Raw genomic sequence first — 19116 nt, 5'->3', positions numbered from 1 at the left:
ACAGGCCATCACTCAAATGACATGCTTCTGTCTGCAGAAACACTTTAACACTGTATATTTGTTATGTTTATCAGCCAATAGTAGGTTGGTATAATAATAGGTAAAAGTCAAATCAGTCAATATAATTAATAAAGTGGCCATTCCAAAAAATAATATCATTAAATTATTGCAATATTGCTTTAATTACAGTATTTTCATCACTTAGATTGTTTAAATACTACACAAATAACATGTTATGACCAATAGCAAAATTCTAAATCTACCAAATAATAATAATGTTCACTGTATTTAAACACCGTGTGTTTGTGTCTGTGCATATGGAAGTTAGGACAATAAAGAGCAGAAGCAGCACAAAAAAGAAAAGAATAACAATGTACTGTGCTTACCTCAGGAGTATCTGACAGTGTAGCTATTGAGCTCACATTTGTTTCCTTCACATCAATGTCCCTGAGAGAAAACAGGAGGATAATAAGATCATTAAACCAGTAACAACAACCAAACAAAACATTTGCATTAAAATTATAAATACAAACATGTTTTTTATGCTTTGGACTCACAATAAACATTACGCTTTCATTAAAAAATAAAATAAAATACTGCACACTATTAAGCAGAATATATTACACTCACGCAATGTAAAATTAAATCTCACCAAGTTGACCTAATTTCAACCAACACTAATTATAGTTAACTTAACCTAGAAACAGAATCACCAAAAAATAAGGCCTGATCATGTTTCCTCTGACCTGGAGTTGAGGGGTGGTGGCAGACAGGATCTTACTCCATGTGATGTAGGTGCGTTCTCAATAGCGGATGCAGCAGTGCATTTCTCTGCATAAATCTGTGGAAACCAGCCCCTGTTTCCACGATAACTACCACACAACCACCCAGGCTCCCCAACAGTGTCCTCGTCCACCTGCATTGGTCCAAACACAATCAAAGATTGCACATAAACACATTAACAGGCTTCACAGCAATCTTATGCAAAGAAAAACTATGACAGGTTTTAATAAAAAAGGTTTTTATTTTCTTAATATTTCAAAGTTTTTTTCTTAAAGTTTACCATTGCTCCGCTTTCTGCTTTGCTACCTCACACATTCTGATTTTTAATATGTTTCTGGCAGTAAAGTGCATACGGTAAATTTAACAAATACCGTAATTTCAAAGACAATGAGCTAATGATGGTCTGTTAATATCTTTACTGTCATTGTAAAACATTTCCAACAAAATTAAAATGCCATCCAATCAGTGCATAATTCATAAACATAGCATTAAAAGCAATAACCTGAATGAATCCAAAAAACAAGATAATCACAATGTGCCATTATATTCTGTTATTGCTTAATCCCTCATAGCACTAGCATTATTTACGTTAACTGTAGTTATTGTAGGTAAAAGAATACAGATGACAAAGTTACTTTAGTTTCTAGTTGACTTCATCTGAGAAGTGATTATTGAGTTTTTGTTTGATGTTGCATTACTTTGACTAGAGTTCCTGGAGCATAAAATACATAACGCATGGGGCCAATGAAAATGATCGATACTCTAATGCTGAATTATTAATGTGAAAACTGTCACACTAGACTTATATTTTTATCCAAAATATAATAGTTACATTGATTGTCACCCCAAAAAACCAAAACTTATTTTTGCTTCACTTTTCATTTTAATCTCACCTTTGTTAATTGGTGATTATATATGCAGAAATCTTATATCAACTATAAACAAAAGTTTAAAAAAATGTGTCGGTTTTTTGAAAGAATGTTTTTTGCAAATAAACCCCTAACCAATAGATAAGTGTATGATGACTGTGTGTACTATACCTTTATGAGACAGTCTGCGTCTATACTCAGTTCGTCTGCGTTGCGAGCAACAAATGAATACAAGGCTTTGTATGTCGTTAGATTTAACGCCATCTGTGGTTTTCTCTCCTGCTCTTCTTTTCTCGTCTTCTCCTCCTCCATCTCTTTTTGTTTCCTCTCTTCTTCAACCTCCCTCATCCTCTTCTGCTCTGCCTCTTCTGCTCTCCTTCGCTCTTCCTCTTGCATCTTCTCCTGGATGGCTCGAAGGCGAGCCTGTGCCTCTCTCTCCTCCTCTTCCTCCCTGAGCCTTGCCTTTCTTTCCTCCTGAAGCCTTAGTTGTCGGGCCTCCTCTTCTTCTCGTTCTCTCCTTTCTTGTTCTCTTCGTTCTTGCTCCCGCCGTTCTTGTTCTCTCCGTTCTTGCTCCCGCCGTTCTTGTTCTCTCCGTTCTTGCTCCCTCCGTTCTTGTTCTCTCCGTTCTTGTTCTCTCCGTTCTTGTTCTCTCCTCTCTTCTTCTCTCCTCTCTTGCTCCTTTCTCTCTTGCTCTCTTTGTTCCTGCTCTCTTTTTTCTTGCTCTGCTGCCCTGTGTCAAATAAATGCAAAATTTTGAGATTAAAATTCACTGTGTACACAAAAACAGGACAGAATGGATGTTCTCTCAGATTCACCTGAGTGCTGCTTCTTTTTCTCTCTTCCTCCTCTCATTTTCCTCTTCTCTGCGTCTCTGGAGCTCCTTTAACTTCTCCTCTTTGACTCTGTATAGATCATCTAGTACAGCCTGCTGTTTCACCTTCTTTTCTCTCAGCTCCTGATGTAGTGACAAAATATAATAAAACTTTAAGTCAGAGTTCTGTAGCTTGTACACGTTACTTTACTTTTAGAGTTTCCAAATTATCAAGGAACTTTACACCACCAAATGTTTAATTTTAAGCACCTTGATAACTACAAAAAAGGCACTACTGTGGAGAAATGGGTGTTCAACAGAAAAGTGGAAAATGTATTTCATAAAGTGGCTAATGTTTGAAACACATGCAGATGTATGCTGTGTTTGTTCAAGATACTTTTTTTAACAGGAGTTTGAGTATTCTAAGTCTTTCTCTGTTTGTTTTGTGTGTGTGTGTGTGTGTGTGTGTGTGTGCACGCATGCGTGTGTGTGTATGTGTGCATGCATGTGGGTCTGTGTGGTTTTACCCCAAAGGTGCGTCCTGATAAAGCAGAAAAGAACCCAAAGTGGATCCAATATCTCCAAAAGATACCAGAAATACAAAAATTATGGACATTGTACCAAAACTGAACTGCATTTAATAATAACTTAAAACACACAAAAAAAGAATGAGAAGATAATGAAATATCTAAATCACAGTTGGATGATGAGAAGACAAGCAAAGGCAAAGTGTAAAACAACAAAGTAAAAAAGAAATACTAAGGGGAGATGGTTTAAAAAATAAAAGTTAAAAACATAGAGTTAGAATTTACTGCCAAGAATAACCTTCATGAGAATGAAAAGCTGACTGAGGCAGGCCAGCAGGGACAGAAGACCTCGGAGGACGCAGTCGTCCATGTCCTCATGCTAGAAACAAACGCAGAGCACAGCGACGGAAAGGGAGGTAGACAGAGGGTGCATTGCACAGTATGGATATATCAAACGAGAGATGTGATAGAGATGTGTTATTGGAAGTATTTCAGACGAAAAAGGCCATGATGAGAACAATAAGAAAAACATCCAGGTAGCAGAAGAAGAGAAAGACAAAGAAGAGAAAAAAAACTAAAGGTTAAGGCTTTAAAAGCAGCAAATGACACGCTAAAGCTCATAAACAGGAGTTAGTTTCACTAGATTGTTACAGGCATGACATCATTTCACCCAAATATTGGGTTACCCCATATACAAGAAAACAATACTTAGGGAGTGAGGTTTTATTTTGCCTCACCTGAGGGTTAAACTCTAGTGTTGGGACCAGTTAGACAAGATTTCTGGATATTGTTCAGGGTAATGCAAAGCTGGGATTCAGAATCTTGCTGTGGTGTCACTTTTGTTACTACTACAGTTAGTATTCGACACAACCAGGACTAATTTTTTGACAATGATTAAGTATTGCCATTTTTCTTTAAGGTTAGACTTTTTTTTATCAAACATCCAAAGTATCAGGTGACTTATCCCTATGGAAAACTGGGTTAACTTCCTAAATCCTGTATTTATACACTTTGGCTAAATTGGCTGTTCTGGCAAGAGTTGAAAAAGTTCAACAACTTTATAATCTTTTAGTAGAGAAACTACAATTTATGAAATTCCTTTATAGTCTAGCGTCCAGATCTACCTGTAGTTCCTTTTTGTACTGCTCCATCTGGGCCAGCTTGTCTGTTGTCTCCTGTTCAAGGATATCAAGCTGGCCCTTCAGCCTCCGGCAGGTCAAACCCTTCTCTGACACACTCCCCATCATAGAAGTCAAAGTCCCCGCTGTGAAACATTAAAGAAAGGTTTAGTGGATGATTAGATAATGTGGCGTAAAAGCGTTGCAAATGACGCACAATGTATTTTCTTCAGGCTGATGTTGTGCAGTTCCTCCGTCAGCTTCTGTTGCTCTGGAACCAGCTGAGAGAGCTTCCTTTGCCAGTCCTGATAGTAAATAATCAACTTTAAAATATCAAAAACATGTTTTGACCAAGAAGAAACCAAAGAATGAATATTCCTAAACCTCAAACTCTAGTTGAAGAGTATTGATCTCAGCAATGCGTGCATCCCTCTTCTGATTGATCAGGTCCACCTCGGCCTTCTGAATCCGCCTTTTGCTCTGAGCGTCGCGGAGGCAATCTGAGATCTGCTTGTGTTTGTTGCCCTGTGGAATTACGTTACTCATTTTACTGAATCTTGAATATCAAACTGACAAAACCATTTTTCAAAGTATGAAACAATTCCACTGTCTCACCACTGCTTCCAGCTCCAATTCCAGACTCCTTTTTCTTGCTCTGAGTTGGAAGATCTCCTCCTGCTCCCCCTCTCTCTTCCTGCTTAGCTCTTCTCTTCTGCCACACTCCCACTCCTCCCTCCTCTGACGCTCCATCTCTAGTTTTGCTGCCTGAAAATGCAAAATAAGTGAAATACAGAAAATTAAGGGTTCAAAATCAATTGATCTAATTGGATGAGAAAAAAACAAGCAAGATAACAAACGTGCAGTGTCCATTATCCAAATAAATAATGCAACGACTCAGTGTTAAAGATAAAAGTCATGATGAAGAAGCTGTGTGAATAAATTGGGCAATCATTGACTTAGTACACGTGTCAAACCCAAGGCTCAGGGGCCAATTCCGGCCCTTTAGGGCAGGGGTCACCAACACGGTGCCCACAGGCACAGGTAGCACGCATAGACCATGTGTGGTGCCGTCAGGAGCTCTAGTTACCAATGAGCTCTGATTTACTTTCCAGGATTCAAACTCACAAAGATAAATACACATATGTAGTTAGTATAGTAAAGTCAAATACTGCTGATAAAGTTTTAGCATTAAATTAACCTTTAATTCAATTTTAAATGTTTATTTTCTCTGAAACATTGTAACAAAAGATTGGTCTATGGTCAGTGGTATGTTATATATAAAATGATACAATATATAAGATGTATTTTTAAAAACGCAAGGATTTTCTGTAGACGAGGGACACACCTCTTTCCTCTCTAGTTCTCGAAGCCTCTCTTCATTCCTTTGCCTCTCCATCTCCCTTTGCCTCTCCAGCCACCTCTCCTCCTCCAGCCTCCGTCGATTCTCCTGCTCCCTGGCCTCCCTTTCCCTCCGTTCATGAGCCTCCTTTTCCTCTCTGGCTCTTTTCTCCCTTTCTTTCCTCTGCTCCTGCTCCAGTGTCAGTCGGCGTTTCTCCAGCTCTGCGCTGCCTCGGGCAAAATTCTCCTTTAGTTTGTCCTCAAATGAAACTGAGAACAAGAAAAAAAATAGATCTGTAAGGAAGTGGTACAGAAGATTTGAACCATAACAGAACATGCAGAGTTTATAAAATCATACCACTGCTTTTGTTCTTTTGTGTAGCTTCTGTCTCCATTATGTCAATTAAAGAGGGAGTTACACTGGGACTGGTTCCATTAACAAGTTCACTGGGCTTAGATCCTCCTCTGATAAAAGAAAGTGGAAATGTATATATTGTTTATCATTATTATATTTCATTTAAGTTGCATGTGGTTGTGTGTTACCTGAGGGAGGGGGGTACCAGGTCTTGTGGCAGTGTGAGGGGTAGAGGGTGACCCGTCTTAGCCATGTCCACCAAGTGCATGGCCAGAATGAACTCGTCAGCCAGCAGTTGACCATCCTTGTTCACATCTGCCAGCGACCTACAGATAAAATACCACCACCACCACCACCACCACCACCACCACCACCACACAGATAAAGATATACATCACTCTCACTCTGAATCAATTTGACTTTAAATACCAGAGGTGAAAGTAATGGATTACAACAAGTACTCACATTACTGTAATTGAGTTATTTTTTAGTGTACTTGTACTTTTTTCAGTATATTTCTAAATCAGTAATTTTACTTGTACTTAAGTATGTTTTAAAATAAGTAATTTGTTAGATTTCTACACCCAACCATTACAGAGTAAATTGTTATTTTTTGTAAATATTTTTATTTTATTTTTATCTAATTCATTGGTGATATTATATTTAAAAAATGTTTTTTTGAAAATCCTTGTATTTTATACAGATGCCTTTGTGGAAAATAAATGAAGTTCCAATTGTGGAAACGTATCAAGATAAACGATTAATTTGAGTACTTTTTAATTGAGCTACTTTTAACTTTTACTTGATTATTTTATGTAGGACTTACTTGTACTTGTACTTGAGGCCAATTTCAATCAAGTAACAGTACTTCTATTTGAGTAAGATATATCAGTACTCTTTACACCTCTGCTAAACGCTACTCACCATATGGTAGCGAGCTGAGTCTGGGTCAGGTTTGACGCCATCAGAGCATTTCTTACTTGAGGTCCTACAAAAATAAATGAAAAATAAAAACCTTGGATCCTGGAAAACTTCCCAGCAGCTTGATTTCCAAGATTTGTTAAGAGGGGCGAAGAGTGATTGTAAGATTGTAAAGGAACATTGACCCAAAGTGGGCTTTGTGTGTGTGTGTGTGTGTGTGTGTGTGTGTGTGTGTGTGTGTGTGTGTGTGTGTGTGTACCTGACAGGTAGCCACTCATGAGCTTGTCTAGCGTGTTGAACTGCTGACGGTACTTGAGTCGTGAGGCCTGTGGAACGGCCCAATCATTTGTGCCCGTCTTTGGCGAGTTGCTTGCCAGTGATGTGGTTGAGGAAGAATTTGAACTACAAAAATAGAACAATGCATGTTAATGAATGAAAATCACAGACTGTGGGGAATTAGCACACTCATAAGATGTGGTCAGCATTTTCTTTTCTCCTCACATTCAACCCACAAATTGCTTTGTGTCTCCTTGGTGCCATTGCTCAGCTCCTATAATTAGTTGTAGAGGAAGATGATGCAAATGACCACACAGAAGAGAAAAGACTGCATTGCATACTCATGTAGAATATATAATCTTGGATTACGCAAATCAGAGATTCTGTTTGCCCCAACAACTCATTACTGAGGTATTTATGCAATTTGTGAGACGCACATGACTAGTCGAAAATAATCCAAAAAACACACAGAAGAGTATGAGCATTTCTGCCTCATGGCTGTCATGGTCCTGGGTGCTTTTTGTGTTTTATTATCAGTTTTTCATATTCAGTTGTATACTCAGTTGTATGTATTTAGTTTGGATCTCCTCTAGACTTCACCCTTAAATACTGGGACAACAATAAGAAGCCCTTCAGTTCTGGATCAATTTCTTTACCTTTGGAGACCTACAACATTTCTGCCTGGAGTTATTTCACTACCCCCAAACCAGTGAGAGTTTTCTCTGAGAACTCTTGCTTCCTTCCTTGCTTTTTAACTTTTTTCCCCACCCAAAGTTCAAAAACATAAATTTTATGTCAATTATACAACTATTCAACATAAAATAGTGTGTGAATGCTTCCTTTTGAGGGTGTACCTCACCTCGCAACCAATTTGAGCTAGGGTTAGAACCATGTATGCATACACAACTCTGTATAGTAATGTACAAAGATAAATAACTTAAAAAAAACACACACACAAAATGTTGAGGGTTTTTGGATAATCATTGAAACAAGGTTTTACCTGAAGCTAAACAAAGCTCCCAAAGTCTTAACTTACACTCCTGTTTATAGTTCAGTGAGGCTTTACCTCTCATTTTAACTTCATATTGTGTTCTCATGTATTCTTACCTGCTGGATCCAAGGTCCAGGAGGGAGTTGGCCTTTGACATGCCAGTGCTAGGAGAGAAGTTCATTGGAGAGGAGAAGCCAGAAAGAGGAAGGCCTATGGATACCAAAATACACTGTTACATTGACAACAACAACAAAAACAAACAGTGCTGCACCTTTGCACTTCACTCCCACTTCATAAGGGACAATGTGTTTGAACTGATATAATTCTTAAGCTAAGTGATTTTACCATGATAAATATAAAATGCATTTCCCCAGAGATAAATGAATCCCTAACATGTTTAGAACTAAAGCAAAACTGTCCTTGAATATCTAATCGTATCTCTTTATAGTGTAATTGCACAGGACAGAATGAGAGCATCAAGGTTATGTAACTAAAGACAGGAATATTGAATCCTTCTGCAGCCACGCACTAAGGAATTATTCAGAGATTACAAAGATATGCTTACATCATGGATATTAAGGAGAGATAAATAGCAAGGGATCTTCATATAACGAACTAAATCCACACTTAATCAAATTATCTTTTACACTCTACTACTGAAATCTGTGCTGAAGCTGACAAAGATCAAAGAGAGCAACCGTACAACTTTTAATGGAGGTGAAAGATGAAGAGAGACCTGAACTGTTGGAGTGAGAAACATCAAATGTGAACAGACACCTGAGATCATTTTCTATCACTAATCGCTTAAACAAAGGAATATGTTTTCCCTTTAAAAGACACATTTACTGTATCAGACACACATCATGTTAATTACAACATATGTAGACTAGGCAAGATGAATAAAAACCTCAGGAAAGGGAGACGATAAAGTGCAGCCATGACTGGAATCCTCACCACAACACACAAATGGCCGACCATAATATGAAGCATAATGCTTTCACTGAAACCATTACAACAATTGTCATTTCAATTATGAGCTGCTGCCTTTTTAGTTCTAAACGGTGTTACATAAATTTTGTTTGGCACTTTTTTACATTTTAGCTTTGACATTCTGTGAAACAAATACTGTTAGGAATAAATACAATAATAGGGAATATATGACACTGTTTTTTTTCATGCCTACTAATATATTCATTTATACTGTTATTTATTTAACAAAAAATGTATCTGCTGTCAATCATCTTGAATTTTGAGATTTTTCTGTATGTCCAATTGGTCAAATCGTATCCTTTATTTATCTTAATCCATTCCATCCTGAAGCAACTCTAATGGTCATTAAAATGCATTATTAACATAAATCTATTTGGCGCGGGTTCCACAGCAGAACCGACCTGCGTTGTTGGAAAGGAGTGGTGGGGCGAGCAGGCTGATGCTGCCATTGCAGAGCCCAGAGTTTCCGAACGTGTGGATGAGGGAGAGACTCATCGGTGTTGGCAGCAGTGGTTGCATGGGCCGCATTGTGTTGTTAGCTTGGATGGGTGTTAAAATGGGCATGGTGGACATAGTAGACATTGATGGCAGATTGACTGACAGGTTTGGCATTGAGCCCATTCCTGAGAGGGGGAAACACATGGTGGTTAGCATTAGAACAACAACAACAACAACAACACTGTATTAGAAGACAAATGGATGTGAATGTTATTCCAAAAAGGAGCTAATTTTTATTTAATTTTTGTGTAATTTTATGAAGGAGTAACAGTGATTTTCTGCGTTAGTTAACTCTTTCAATGGTATCAAAAACAGGCAAACATGTTTTGTATAGCAATATGTCTTTATTTTTCATACTATGAAACCAAACAAAACATCTTACTGAATTGAACTGTGCAAAAGGGCCTTTAGATTTTCTGCCCCATCTACCTGGAATGATGTGCAGAAGGACTTAAAATTGACACATTAACTATACAAGAGAGAGAAATAAGCTCAATTGGATCATGTGACTGTGTTATCTAAACATGTATACCTCACTCTTGCTCTCCTACAGTGAGTGACCACATTTTATTTGTGTTTTGTGTGTGTTTTTGCTGCAACCATTCTGTTTTTTGGCCAGGTCACACTTGTAAAAGAGGTTTTTAAACTTCAATGTTTTTTTACCTGGTTAAAAAAAAAGATATTGATTGATTGATCTTAGATGCTAGAATGCGAGGGAGATGTGTTTGAACACAGAAGGAAAAGCTTGTTACCAAATCGGGCTGATGAAGGGAAAGAAGAGCCAGAGTTTGACGCTGGAAGCTGCTTCATGATGATCGGCAAAGCAGAGGGCAAGTTTCTACCCTGAAGCTTCAGTTTAATGAGCTTCATAGCAATGGAAAACTCCAGTCTGTCCATTTTCCCATCACCGTCCATGTCAGCCAAGTTCCTATAACAAAAAAAATAGAATAAACTCAACTGCTGCAATGCATGATCGGCTTACAGCAAAGTGTAAGGAGGCACTTTTCTAAATCTAGCACAGACACTCAGGGCCAAAGTACCAAAGTAACCAACAGCTGAGACCTACTTACCCAGAATTCATATCCCAGTAATTCTAAATAAGATAGATAAGAGTTTTCAAAGGGTAATTACCAAATGTCAGCTAGGACAGAAGCAGGCAGGCCTGACTGGAGAAAGAACTTTCGTGCCTGTTCTCCTACAAACACAGAAATATCACAACAAATCAGAGAAGCTACATTATTACGTGAAATGACACAACTACGATTTATTCAGGAGTCTAGACTCGATACGCCTTGTAAAAGTGATCTACCTGAGACATAGCCAAGAATAGGGGCAAGGGTATCAAACTGTTTGTCATGTTTACCCCGCTCCTCAGGAGTGATGGACCACACGTTCACTCCACCTGGGAAACAACAAACAGTTGGCATTTGTTTAAATCACCTACAAAAATTTGAATTTTGGAACCTAATAATTAAAAAAAACCTACAAAAAATATATTTCAGCATTATATAAAGGTGGGGCAAAGCTACCCAAGTTTAAAACACATTTTCAGGTATAATAAAAGACATGACTAGACACAAAATCAGTAGAGAACAGTCACTAGCACACAGACTAATTTAACATCAGTAAGAAAATCCCTCTTTCATGTTGTGTTGCCTATTTATATTTATATCTATATCCAAAAACTGTGCATGTAGATACTTTGCATTCCTAATAAGATCTCTCCCTTTGATGCAGCTCTTTTGAACAGCTCCCCACTAAGATTCATGTATACTTCTGCCCAGTCAGCTTTTTTTATGCTGCTCTGCACTTTTAATATCTCAAGGTAAGATCGAGATCAGCTATGAATTAAAAAAAATGAAGACTTATCCCATGTAAAGGTAATGAGAGTCTTTTTGCTTAGTTTTGCTTAGCCACACAATAAACATTTATAAACATCTAGACATTCATTGCACTGTTGCATCACGTGGCATTTGCACTGCTGTACCTTTGCACTGTATGTAGATATTTATGTGCTTTTTATTTATTAAGATTTTATTGTTATTTTAAGTTTTTTTTTAATGGTATAACACTATTGCAAGCTGCTAAGAATTCCATTGTATGACATGTCTTGTACAATGACAATAAACAATAAACAAAGACAATAAAATCTATTTATCTATCTATGTATCTATCTATCTATCTATCTATGTATCTATCTATCCATCTTAAATAATTACAATCAAGGCAGGCATTTAATCAATCATCAATCTTATAACATTAACAGCACACACTCAAACAAACAGATTATACAAAAACGGAATGCTCTTAAGACAATTTTTGACATGACATTACATATTAGACAGACGTGCAGTGTGTACAGGTTGAAAAGGGTGAAAAAGAAGCTAACAAAGGAACAGGTTCAGGCCCAAGACACAGGTTTGAATCCATCCATCCATTTTCTTTATCCACAGATAAGGATATTTTTTATCAATTTTTAAGTTAGCTCTATGATGGATTGTGATCAATTAGCATTCAGACAGGTTTTAGTTTAGTTTTTTTGTTCAGGTAATCTTAGTTTTAGTTGATCTTCAGTTTTTTGCCGTTTGTATGTCTGGGTTACAATATATTTGTTCCAATCCCACTCTGTCTCTGTGCATACTGTATGTGCGTGATTATGTTCAAGTAGACATACAGTGTAGTCATGCTGCACAATGAAAAGAGTCATGCTGCATTATCTATGGAGTATGTGACCACTGAATGTTGCTCCTCAAGAGCATATTCACTATAATTTTATAATTACTCTGATGGGTAAATATTATAATTCTGCAGCAGAATATTTTTTTGGAGTAGGAGGGGGATTACTGCACTGTAAAACCCGATAAGTAATTGAACTTAAAAAAAATAATCGAAACTGATTACATGAATTTTTTTTTGTTATATTAACTTAATCATTTAAGTTAAAATAAACCTTTTTTTTTTTTAAAGTAATAGTTACACGGCTATTTTAAATGACACTGTTTTTCGAGTAAAAGTGATATGTGTTATTAAGTACTCTTAAATAGTTTTTTTTTTTAAATAAAAATGAATTAGCACTTTTTTAATTAGAAGTTAAATTAGGTTATGCAAACTTTCCCATAATTAAAGACATTTAGTTATTCCATGTCTGTAGTACTGATGATGACAAAGACAAAAGCCTTTTTTATATTATCTGAATTATTTAATGCTTTCTGAAAACACATCATATTATTAACTGTATTTTATTTTCTGAATTAAAAGATGATTCGGTTTTTTTTTTTATTTGAAGTTCCCAAAAGCGACTGCGCCACAGTAAGAAGGAAAAATACATTTCATTTCCCTGCATAGGTCCCTTGAGAGAGTTTCCTCAGAGATGTGGTATCCAGGCTGCAATTTATTCACCAGCTTCAGGAAATACCACCCTACCCATGATGGAACTTCCGCCCCGGGACTAACCCAAACAATCCGCCTCTTTGCAACACACTCTGAGGAGTGACACAATGCTCTGCTGGGCAAGGGAAGGGTGACACAACATGTGTATCAAAACTGCTTTCAAACATTTCTGTTTTCAGTCACATTAAGTAGCATTTTAAATATCTATAATCAAACTATTCTTGTCACTAAAGTAGGTTTTTAAGTAAACACAGTTCACCTTAAGCTGTTTTCTCAGGTAAAACAAATTGCTCCCATACATAGAACAGCAACAGTTACTCAGGTATGTTGTTCTCCTATTACAAAATCTGCACAAGTGTCCGACCTACTTCTAGCATTGTCAAACGAGAACGTAATTACATCAACACTAAAATGTAACTATTCTTCACACCGTCTCCTCGGCTTTGACAGCTCTTTATTGCAACTGGGCTGTGCAATATTTAGAGCAGAGCCACAGGGACATGATGCATTAGGCCACATCTACAGTCAGTCTGTGTATCATTAGGACGGATGGCTCCGTGAAGAACTGGGACGCTGCTAAAGCTTCTTAACAATTAAAATAATAACAACATACAGAGATAATTCGCTGGCCGCTGAATGTATGACTTAATTGAAGTTTGTTTCAAATTTCTTGCTGTCACAAGTCGGAGTTTCTGCCAGTAGCCGTGATGAGCCCTAATCCTCACTTGGGGAAAACAAAAATTCCATGGGTAAAACTCTTCTTTGATTTTGCTGATCAAATATGGAAGAATGTACACACACGAATGTGTTAATTGTTCTTTGAAAGTGTCACAGTTTTACCATAGATAATCAATCGCAATTTCTTGGAAAACAGAATGTTTTTTAAATGTGTTTTTTGTACCAGCATGTATTTCATATCATGCAGATTTAAATATTTATAAATGTGAGTTTATTATATTATTACTTAATTATAAGATATCCTGACAAACAAGTCAGACAATAAGAGGTACCTGCACATCCACTTGTTATTAATTAGGTGTATGGAGAGGAAAATAACACATGCACACATTGAACATGACCACACATGCGACTGAATGTACACACATTTTGAATTTTAGAATATTTAAAGCAACATACATACAGCTAATAGGCAAATAATGTTTTTTGATTCATCTAAAATCAAAATTTTGTTGTTATAAAGACATAATAGCTGCTAACTATAAAGTATAGCTGCTACTTACTAGTATAAATCACTAACTGTGCATCATGATATCATACCTTACAGAAAAATTTATCTTTCATCTAAAGTAAGAAATTTAAGAAATTTAGAAACATATTTGCATATTTGAGTTGTTTTCAGTTCAGTTCCTTTGGAAAAATTATAGTTTCACAATATTATTTTACAAATATTCCAAAGTTTGTACTTTATAGGTAAGAAATATTTGACTGACCAATAGTTCTGCAGGAATATTAGAGTACACTTCCTCTTTCAATAAGAGCTAACATCTATTTCTTAAAGTATTAATGGGAAAATATTTTTTATTTGGGCTTCACAGCACAAAGATTATACGGTTGGCGTGATTTTTGCATGCTCTCATCACGTGTGTTAGTTTTTTCTTACAGTCCAAGAACATGGAATGTTTGTGTTGCACACAAAAGTTACTTATCACACGGCGAGCGTTTAGTTTCACAGCATTGTCCTTGTTGTTGCCTCTTTGTACTTGTGCTGCCTGTTGCTAACCTTATCTGTTTAAAAACTAATTTTTGTCGTATCATCTTTAAAAAAAAAAAAAAAAACACTAAATGGAGGGCATCCTACTAGGAGAAGCAAGTAGAAGCAACTTCCTGCACAGTAACCCTGAGCATTAAGCCCTCTGAGAATAAACAAGTCCTTTAGTCAATATTGAGACAGTCAAACACAGAATTCAGTCACTAAAGTATGAAACACACTCCCAAACAACAGCTTCTGAGTGTCAACAACACGTTGTGAAGCCCATGTAACACAGCAGACCTCCTGCGACGGAGAAGCCTCTCTGCCGAGCGTGCGGTGCTGCTGTCACTTCCCTTGTTAGCCTGTGCGCTGTTGTCTAGGTGTCGTACAATCCTCAAGAGTCATCGGAGTGAGGCCATCACACTCACTTTCATAATGCATTACCATATCAAACACTTCAACAGCAGATCAACAGTCCCTGCAGTCTATGAACACAAACACATGCTCCACTTTTCTAGGTTTGTTGCACACTGGGTTTATACATTTGGCTTTATACGGAAACAATTGCACTTCTGTTGCATCAATAAGAGTGTAAACCAACACTTTACTTGAAGTTTTATACATAAGCCTGACATTACGCTGTCATTATATGTCATTAGCATGAATAAGATGTCATGGAGGTGGTCATTAAGCTGCCAATAAGTGTTGTTTGCTAAATTATGACACCTTTGGAGCTATGTTGGCATATTTTGGGTTAGGTGGAGGGATCTAGTGTGGGTAGGTAGGGTTAGGGTTAGGATTTCCCTCTGCCATCAGACTCCTCAACAGCTGATAGAACTGAATATGATTCATCTTCAGCTCCGTTCACACTCCCACTGCACACATGACGCATAAGAAATTCCCCATCACTGTCCAGTTTTAAAACTGCTCTTAAAACTCATTTTTATTATTCCTTGGCTCTTGTTTTAGTGTCCTGTGGTTTGTCTCTTTTCACTGTTGTGCTTTATAATTACATCAGTTTTTATTCTTGTTTGACTTAGTTTCTTTTATTGTTTTGCTGTTGTTTGTATTTATTGTGTACAGCACTTTTTGCACAGTTGTGGCTGCCTTAAAGAGCTCTATAAATAAAGTTGAATACACTTAATATTTGATTTTTCCATCTTTTCCACCTTGTACATATACATCTTTATTATTTTTTGAATTATGATAATTATTATTACTATACTTTTATTTTCTTTGTTTTGTTTTGTTATTTGTTTCCTTACTGTGCACATAATAATAAACACTTTGAATCTTGGATCTTTAAATCTAGCGTAATGACAATTAATAACAGCCTTCATGACACTTTATTTATGCTAATGACGGGTATCATGTCATAATAATGACAGCGTAATATCACAATATTATGAATGCAACTTGAAGTAAAGTGTTACCAGATCTTTTAAAACACTGACTGCATCTTATTAAACCAACCTAAGTTAAATGATGATGAAGGAAAACAGTAAAAATCTACAAAAGCCAAAACTCCTATTTTGTTTTCCTTCTCATATCAATTTAGCACAAATTCCTCTGCAGTCCTCATTGTTATTGTTCAACCCAATGTGCACACCATACCGTAACACCGTGGATGACCAAGAGGGACAATCAAAAAATGGCTCCTACCATTCATGACTGCAGACAGAGAGGGAAGTCCTCTACTCAGCTGGTCTCCTCTCAGGCATCTGCAGAGAAAGAGAGAGAGTGAGATGCGAGTTTGACTGAGTGCGTGCGTCACAAAGCCGTGTCTAAAAGTGAGAAAAGCTTGTGCCGGGAAAACGGGGGAAAAAACAAAAATAAAAAACACACACACACACACAGGCAGGGTACAAATATATTCACAATAGTGTGAGTAAAAAATGGGACAGCAAAGGATGAGGATGGACTAAGAGAGGCAGAGAGGAGGGGGGAAAGGAAGGAGACAAAAACAGAGGAGTAGAGGGAGCTGAGATGGGTGGGGAATGGAATGGGGGATACATACAACGCAAACATAGAGCTGTGAGAAAGAAGACCGTGGTGATATGAGGCAGAGGAGAACAGAGGGAGAAGGATATTTATTTGGAGGAGAAGGCAGGCACTGATCATCTGACGGTTCACAGAAGGGAGTTCAAAAAACATCAGTTAGATTAGCTAAATGAGTGACAGATGCTGTTAAAATGAACTTACATCTGTTCATTCCGTCAAAATAAATGAAATTCAGATCCACAGTTAGAGGTATGTGTGTATTACTGCTGTAGAAATTAATTAAACAGTCTGCCTTTATTCTAGATGATTACGAGTAGACTCTCACCTGTTTGTCCTTGTAAACATCAGGTCTAACTGACTACATTCTAAGTATTTGTGCTTTTCTCAAATTGAGTTCAACATAACATTGAGGCTACAGGTAGTAATGCACACTACAGTGAACTGACCAACTCCAACAGCAACAGATATTAAAATATTCTTTCTGTTCATAAGGTAGTGACGAAATTACTGTGACGGCTCGTTTCTATTATTCATTTCAGTAGATAAAACTTGAAACTTTAGAGCACACGTGTCACAATCGGCCTGCACGAGAAAAAATGATAGAACATTAAACAATTTGTAAATCACCAACTAATTCAGTTGTAGATATCTCAACCCTTCCTGATACAAAAAAATCTATTTAAATCCACAGTACTTTCAGAGCTCAGTTTTTTTCTTCTTCTCAATTTGTTGAAAGAACAACAGGCAAATGTTCCTCAAATGATTCCACAAAATGTCCCCAAAATCAGGTAAATTTAAGTGAAGATCCTGCATGGACTGCTATACTCACATATTCTATCATTTGCATATAATTTCTACATGGAAGTGCAAAAACCAGGGCACATTGATGTTGAAATTCTTCTTTTTGCCACCTAAAATCTGTGGCCCACTTAAACTGGTCCGTATTCGGCCCCTACACTAAAATGAGTTTGACACCCCTAAATATATAGCAATGATAATCTAATTGTTATTGGCTGTTGTAATAAGCCTGTTTGTCCCTCCATCAACATATCTGTCAATAAAAAGGATGAACTAGTGCCATTATCACAGTGTCATGTCCTTCAATAAATAAGTCAATATATGCAACTAAGCTATACAATCTTATACAGACAACAAAGAAAATCATTTTTAAAATGATGGATTGATTCTGGTCAGTTTTCCCTTTGTTAATATAGTTCTTTATTGTAATCTAACCTTGGTTATAAATATATTCATTGACAGCTTGTTCCCATTTCCTGCCATTTTTTTAAAATTCTATTACTTAAGGTTTTCACTCCTATCCCTCAGACCTTCATCTTTGTCTCTCCCCTCCAGTATAAACCTACAGCTAACAAACAAGGTTTTTTTTCTCATTGGATGTAATTCCGACTCAGGCAGAAGCAATTTCCTCCACGCTTCCACCCAATAACCACCTCACTTTTCTCATCTTCCTTTTCCATTTGCGCACAACGACCAAATGTATCAGAGTCACTCACATTTTCTTTTATTTCTTCCTTTCATTCTGCTTAACTGCCGTAGATTGTTGTTACATCGATGGGTACCCCATGTTGTCACTGCTCTCTATATTACGGTACTTCAGAGCAATAAATTGCACTGAGTGAGATTACTCAGGCAACAACAACACCAACTATTCATACAGTGGAATCCCATGCATTCATAAAACCAAACATTGATAGTTACTGTTTTCTTTAGATTAAATAAAATGTCCGGTATTCAACAACTAAGTAGGTAATCATAACTAGTGATGAATCATTGCCAGGCTGTCATTCACTCTATTATCCCAGGGTTACATTGTTTGATCCTTTCCTCAAATAAACAGGAAAATGTGGAATTTTTTCCATGAAAACAGCCTTAGTTTATTTTCATTAAGTAATGTTGAATTCAGCCCAGTTGGTCATTGCAAAAACAGTTAATGTCCCTTTACTTTGTGCAGGAAAATTACATGAGAAAATTTGGGATTAATTTTGCTTCACACTACTACTTTTTGAACGATAAATTATAAAAAAAAAATACACTTTTTTATTTGGTTGTTTTTAATTATTCACAAGTGTTTATTTTTAGGGGTGTAGTATTCTGAGTATTGGCCAATACCGATATCGATCCGATACAATATCAGCACTAATCAGACATACTTTTGTTACTTTTTTTGTAGAGTGGAATGCTATAAAAAAATCTTGACCAAGTGGATTTAACAATTGATTACATACATTTTAACCTTAAACATAAGAATATTCTACAATTTGATGAAAAAAAAAAAGTGAAATCTGAAAAATAACCTCAATAAATCTAATAAAAACAATATATAATATCAGATATTTTAGATGCAGGCTGATACAATCTGAATCTGATACTCATTTTTGTATAAATATTGGATTGGGACACTCGTATTTGTTTTATATTTCTCATTTCAATCAAATCCCTGTTCAAAATATTCTATTATATACTTTTTAGAACATATAGCCAACCTGAATATCCTGTGTGAAACTAGCAGCAAGCCC

The 19116-nt window shown here is 36.7% G+C and overlaps 1 protein-coding gene across 3 annotated transcripts in view; it reads right to left on the bottom strand.

Moving 5' to 3' along the window:
* Window positions 1-19116, bottom strand: part of LOC114457488 (intersectin-2-like) — a 39945-nt gene that overhangs the window by 15255 nt on the left and 5574 nt on the right. The window contains exons 2-21 of one of the 3 annotated variants that reach the window (XM_028439344.1): window positions 16241-16299; window positions 10787-10879; window positions 10609-10672; window positions 10230-10405; window positions 9381-9602; window positions 8106-8199; window positions 6982-7124; window positions 6726-6789; window positions 5990-6127; window positions 5805-5911; window positions 5454-5716; window positions 4724-4873; window positions 4493-4633; window positions 4326-4413; window positions 4115-4254; window positions 3289-3369; window positions 2468-2607; window positions 1824-2382; window positions 747-916; window positions 387-447 (exon numbers count right to left, since the gene is read on the bottom strand). In XM_028439344.1, the coding sequence (XP_028295145.1) occupies window positions 387-447; window positions 747-916; window positions 1824-2382; window positions 2468-2607; window positions 3289-3369; window positions 4115-4254; window positions 4326-4413; window positions 4493-4633; window positions 4724-4873; window positions 5454-5716; window positions 5805-5911; window positions 5990-6127; window positions 6726-6789; window positions 6982-7124; window positions 8106-8199; window positions 9381-9602; window positions 10230-10405; window positions 10609-10672; window positions 10787-10879; window positions 16241-16247 (2901 nt within the window). In that variant the 5' untranslated portion in view covers window positions 16248-16299. The remainder of the gene's footprint in view (window positions 1-386; window positions 448-746; window positions 917-1823; window positions 2383-2467; window positions 2608-3288; window positions 3370-4114; window positions 4255-4325; window positions 4414-4492; window positions 4634-4723; window positions 4874-5453; window positions 5717-5804; window positions 5912-5989; window positions 6128-6725; window positions 6790-6981; window positions 7125-8105; window positions 8200-9380; window positions 9603-10229; window positions 10406-10608; window positions 10673-10786; window positions 10880-16240; window positions 16300-19116) is intronic. The other 2 variants (XM_028439345.1, XM_028439346.1) reach the window with 2 other exon arrangements.

This window comes from Gouania willdenowi, chromosome 24 (assembly GCF_900634775.1).
Source record: "Gouania willdenowi chromosome 24, fGouWil2.1, whole genome shotgun sequence".
Classification (NCBI taxonomy): domain Eukaryota; kingdom Metazoa; phylum Chordata; class Actinopteri; order Blenniiformes; family Gobiesocidae; genus Gouania; species Gouania willdenowi.
Note: the sequence above shows the minus strand (reverse complement) of the source record. Positions and strands in the feature narration are given on the sequence as shown.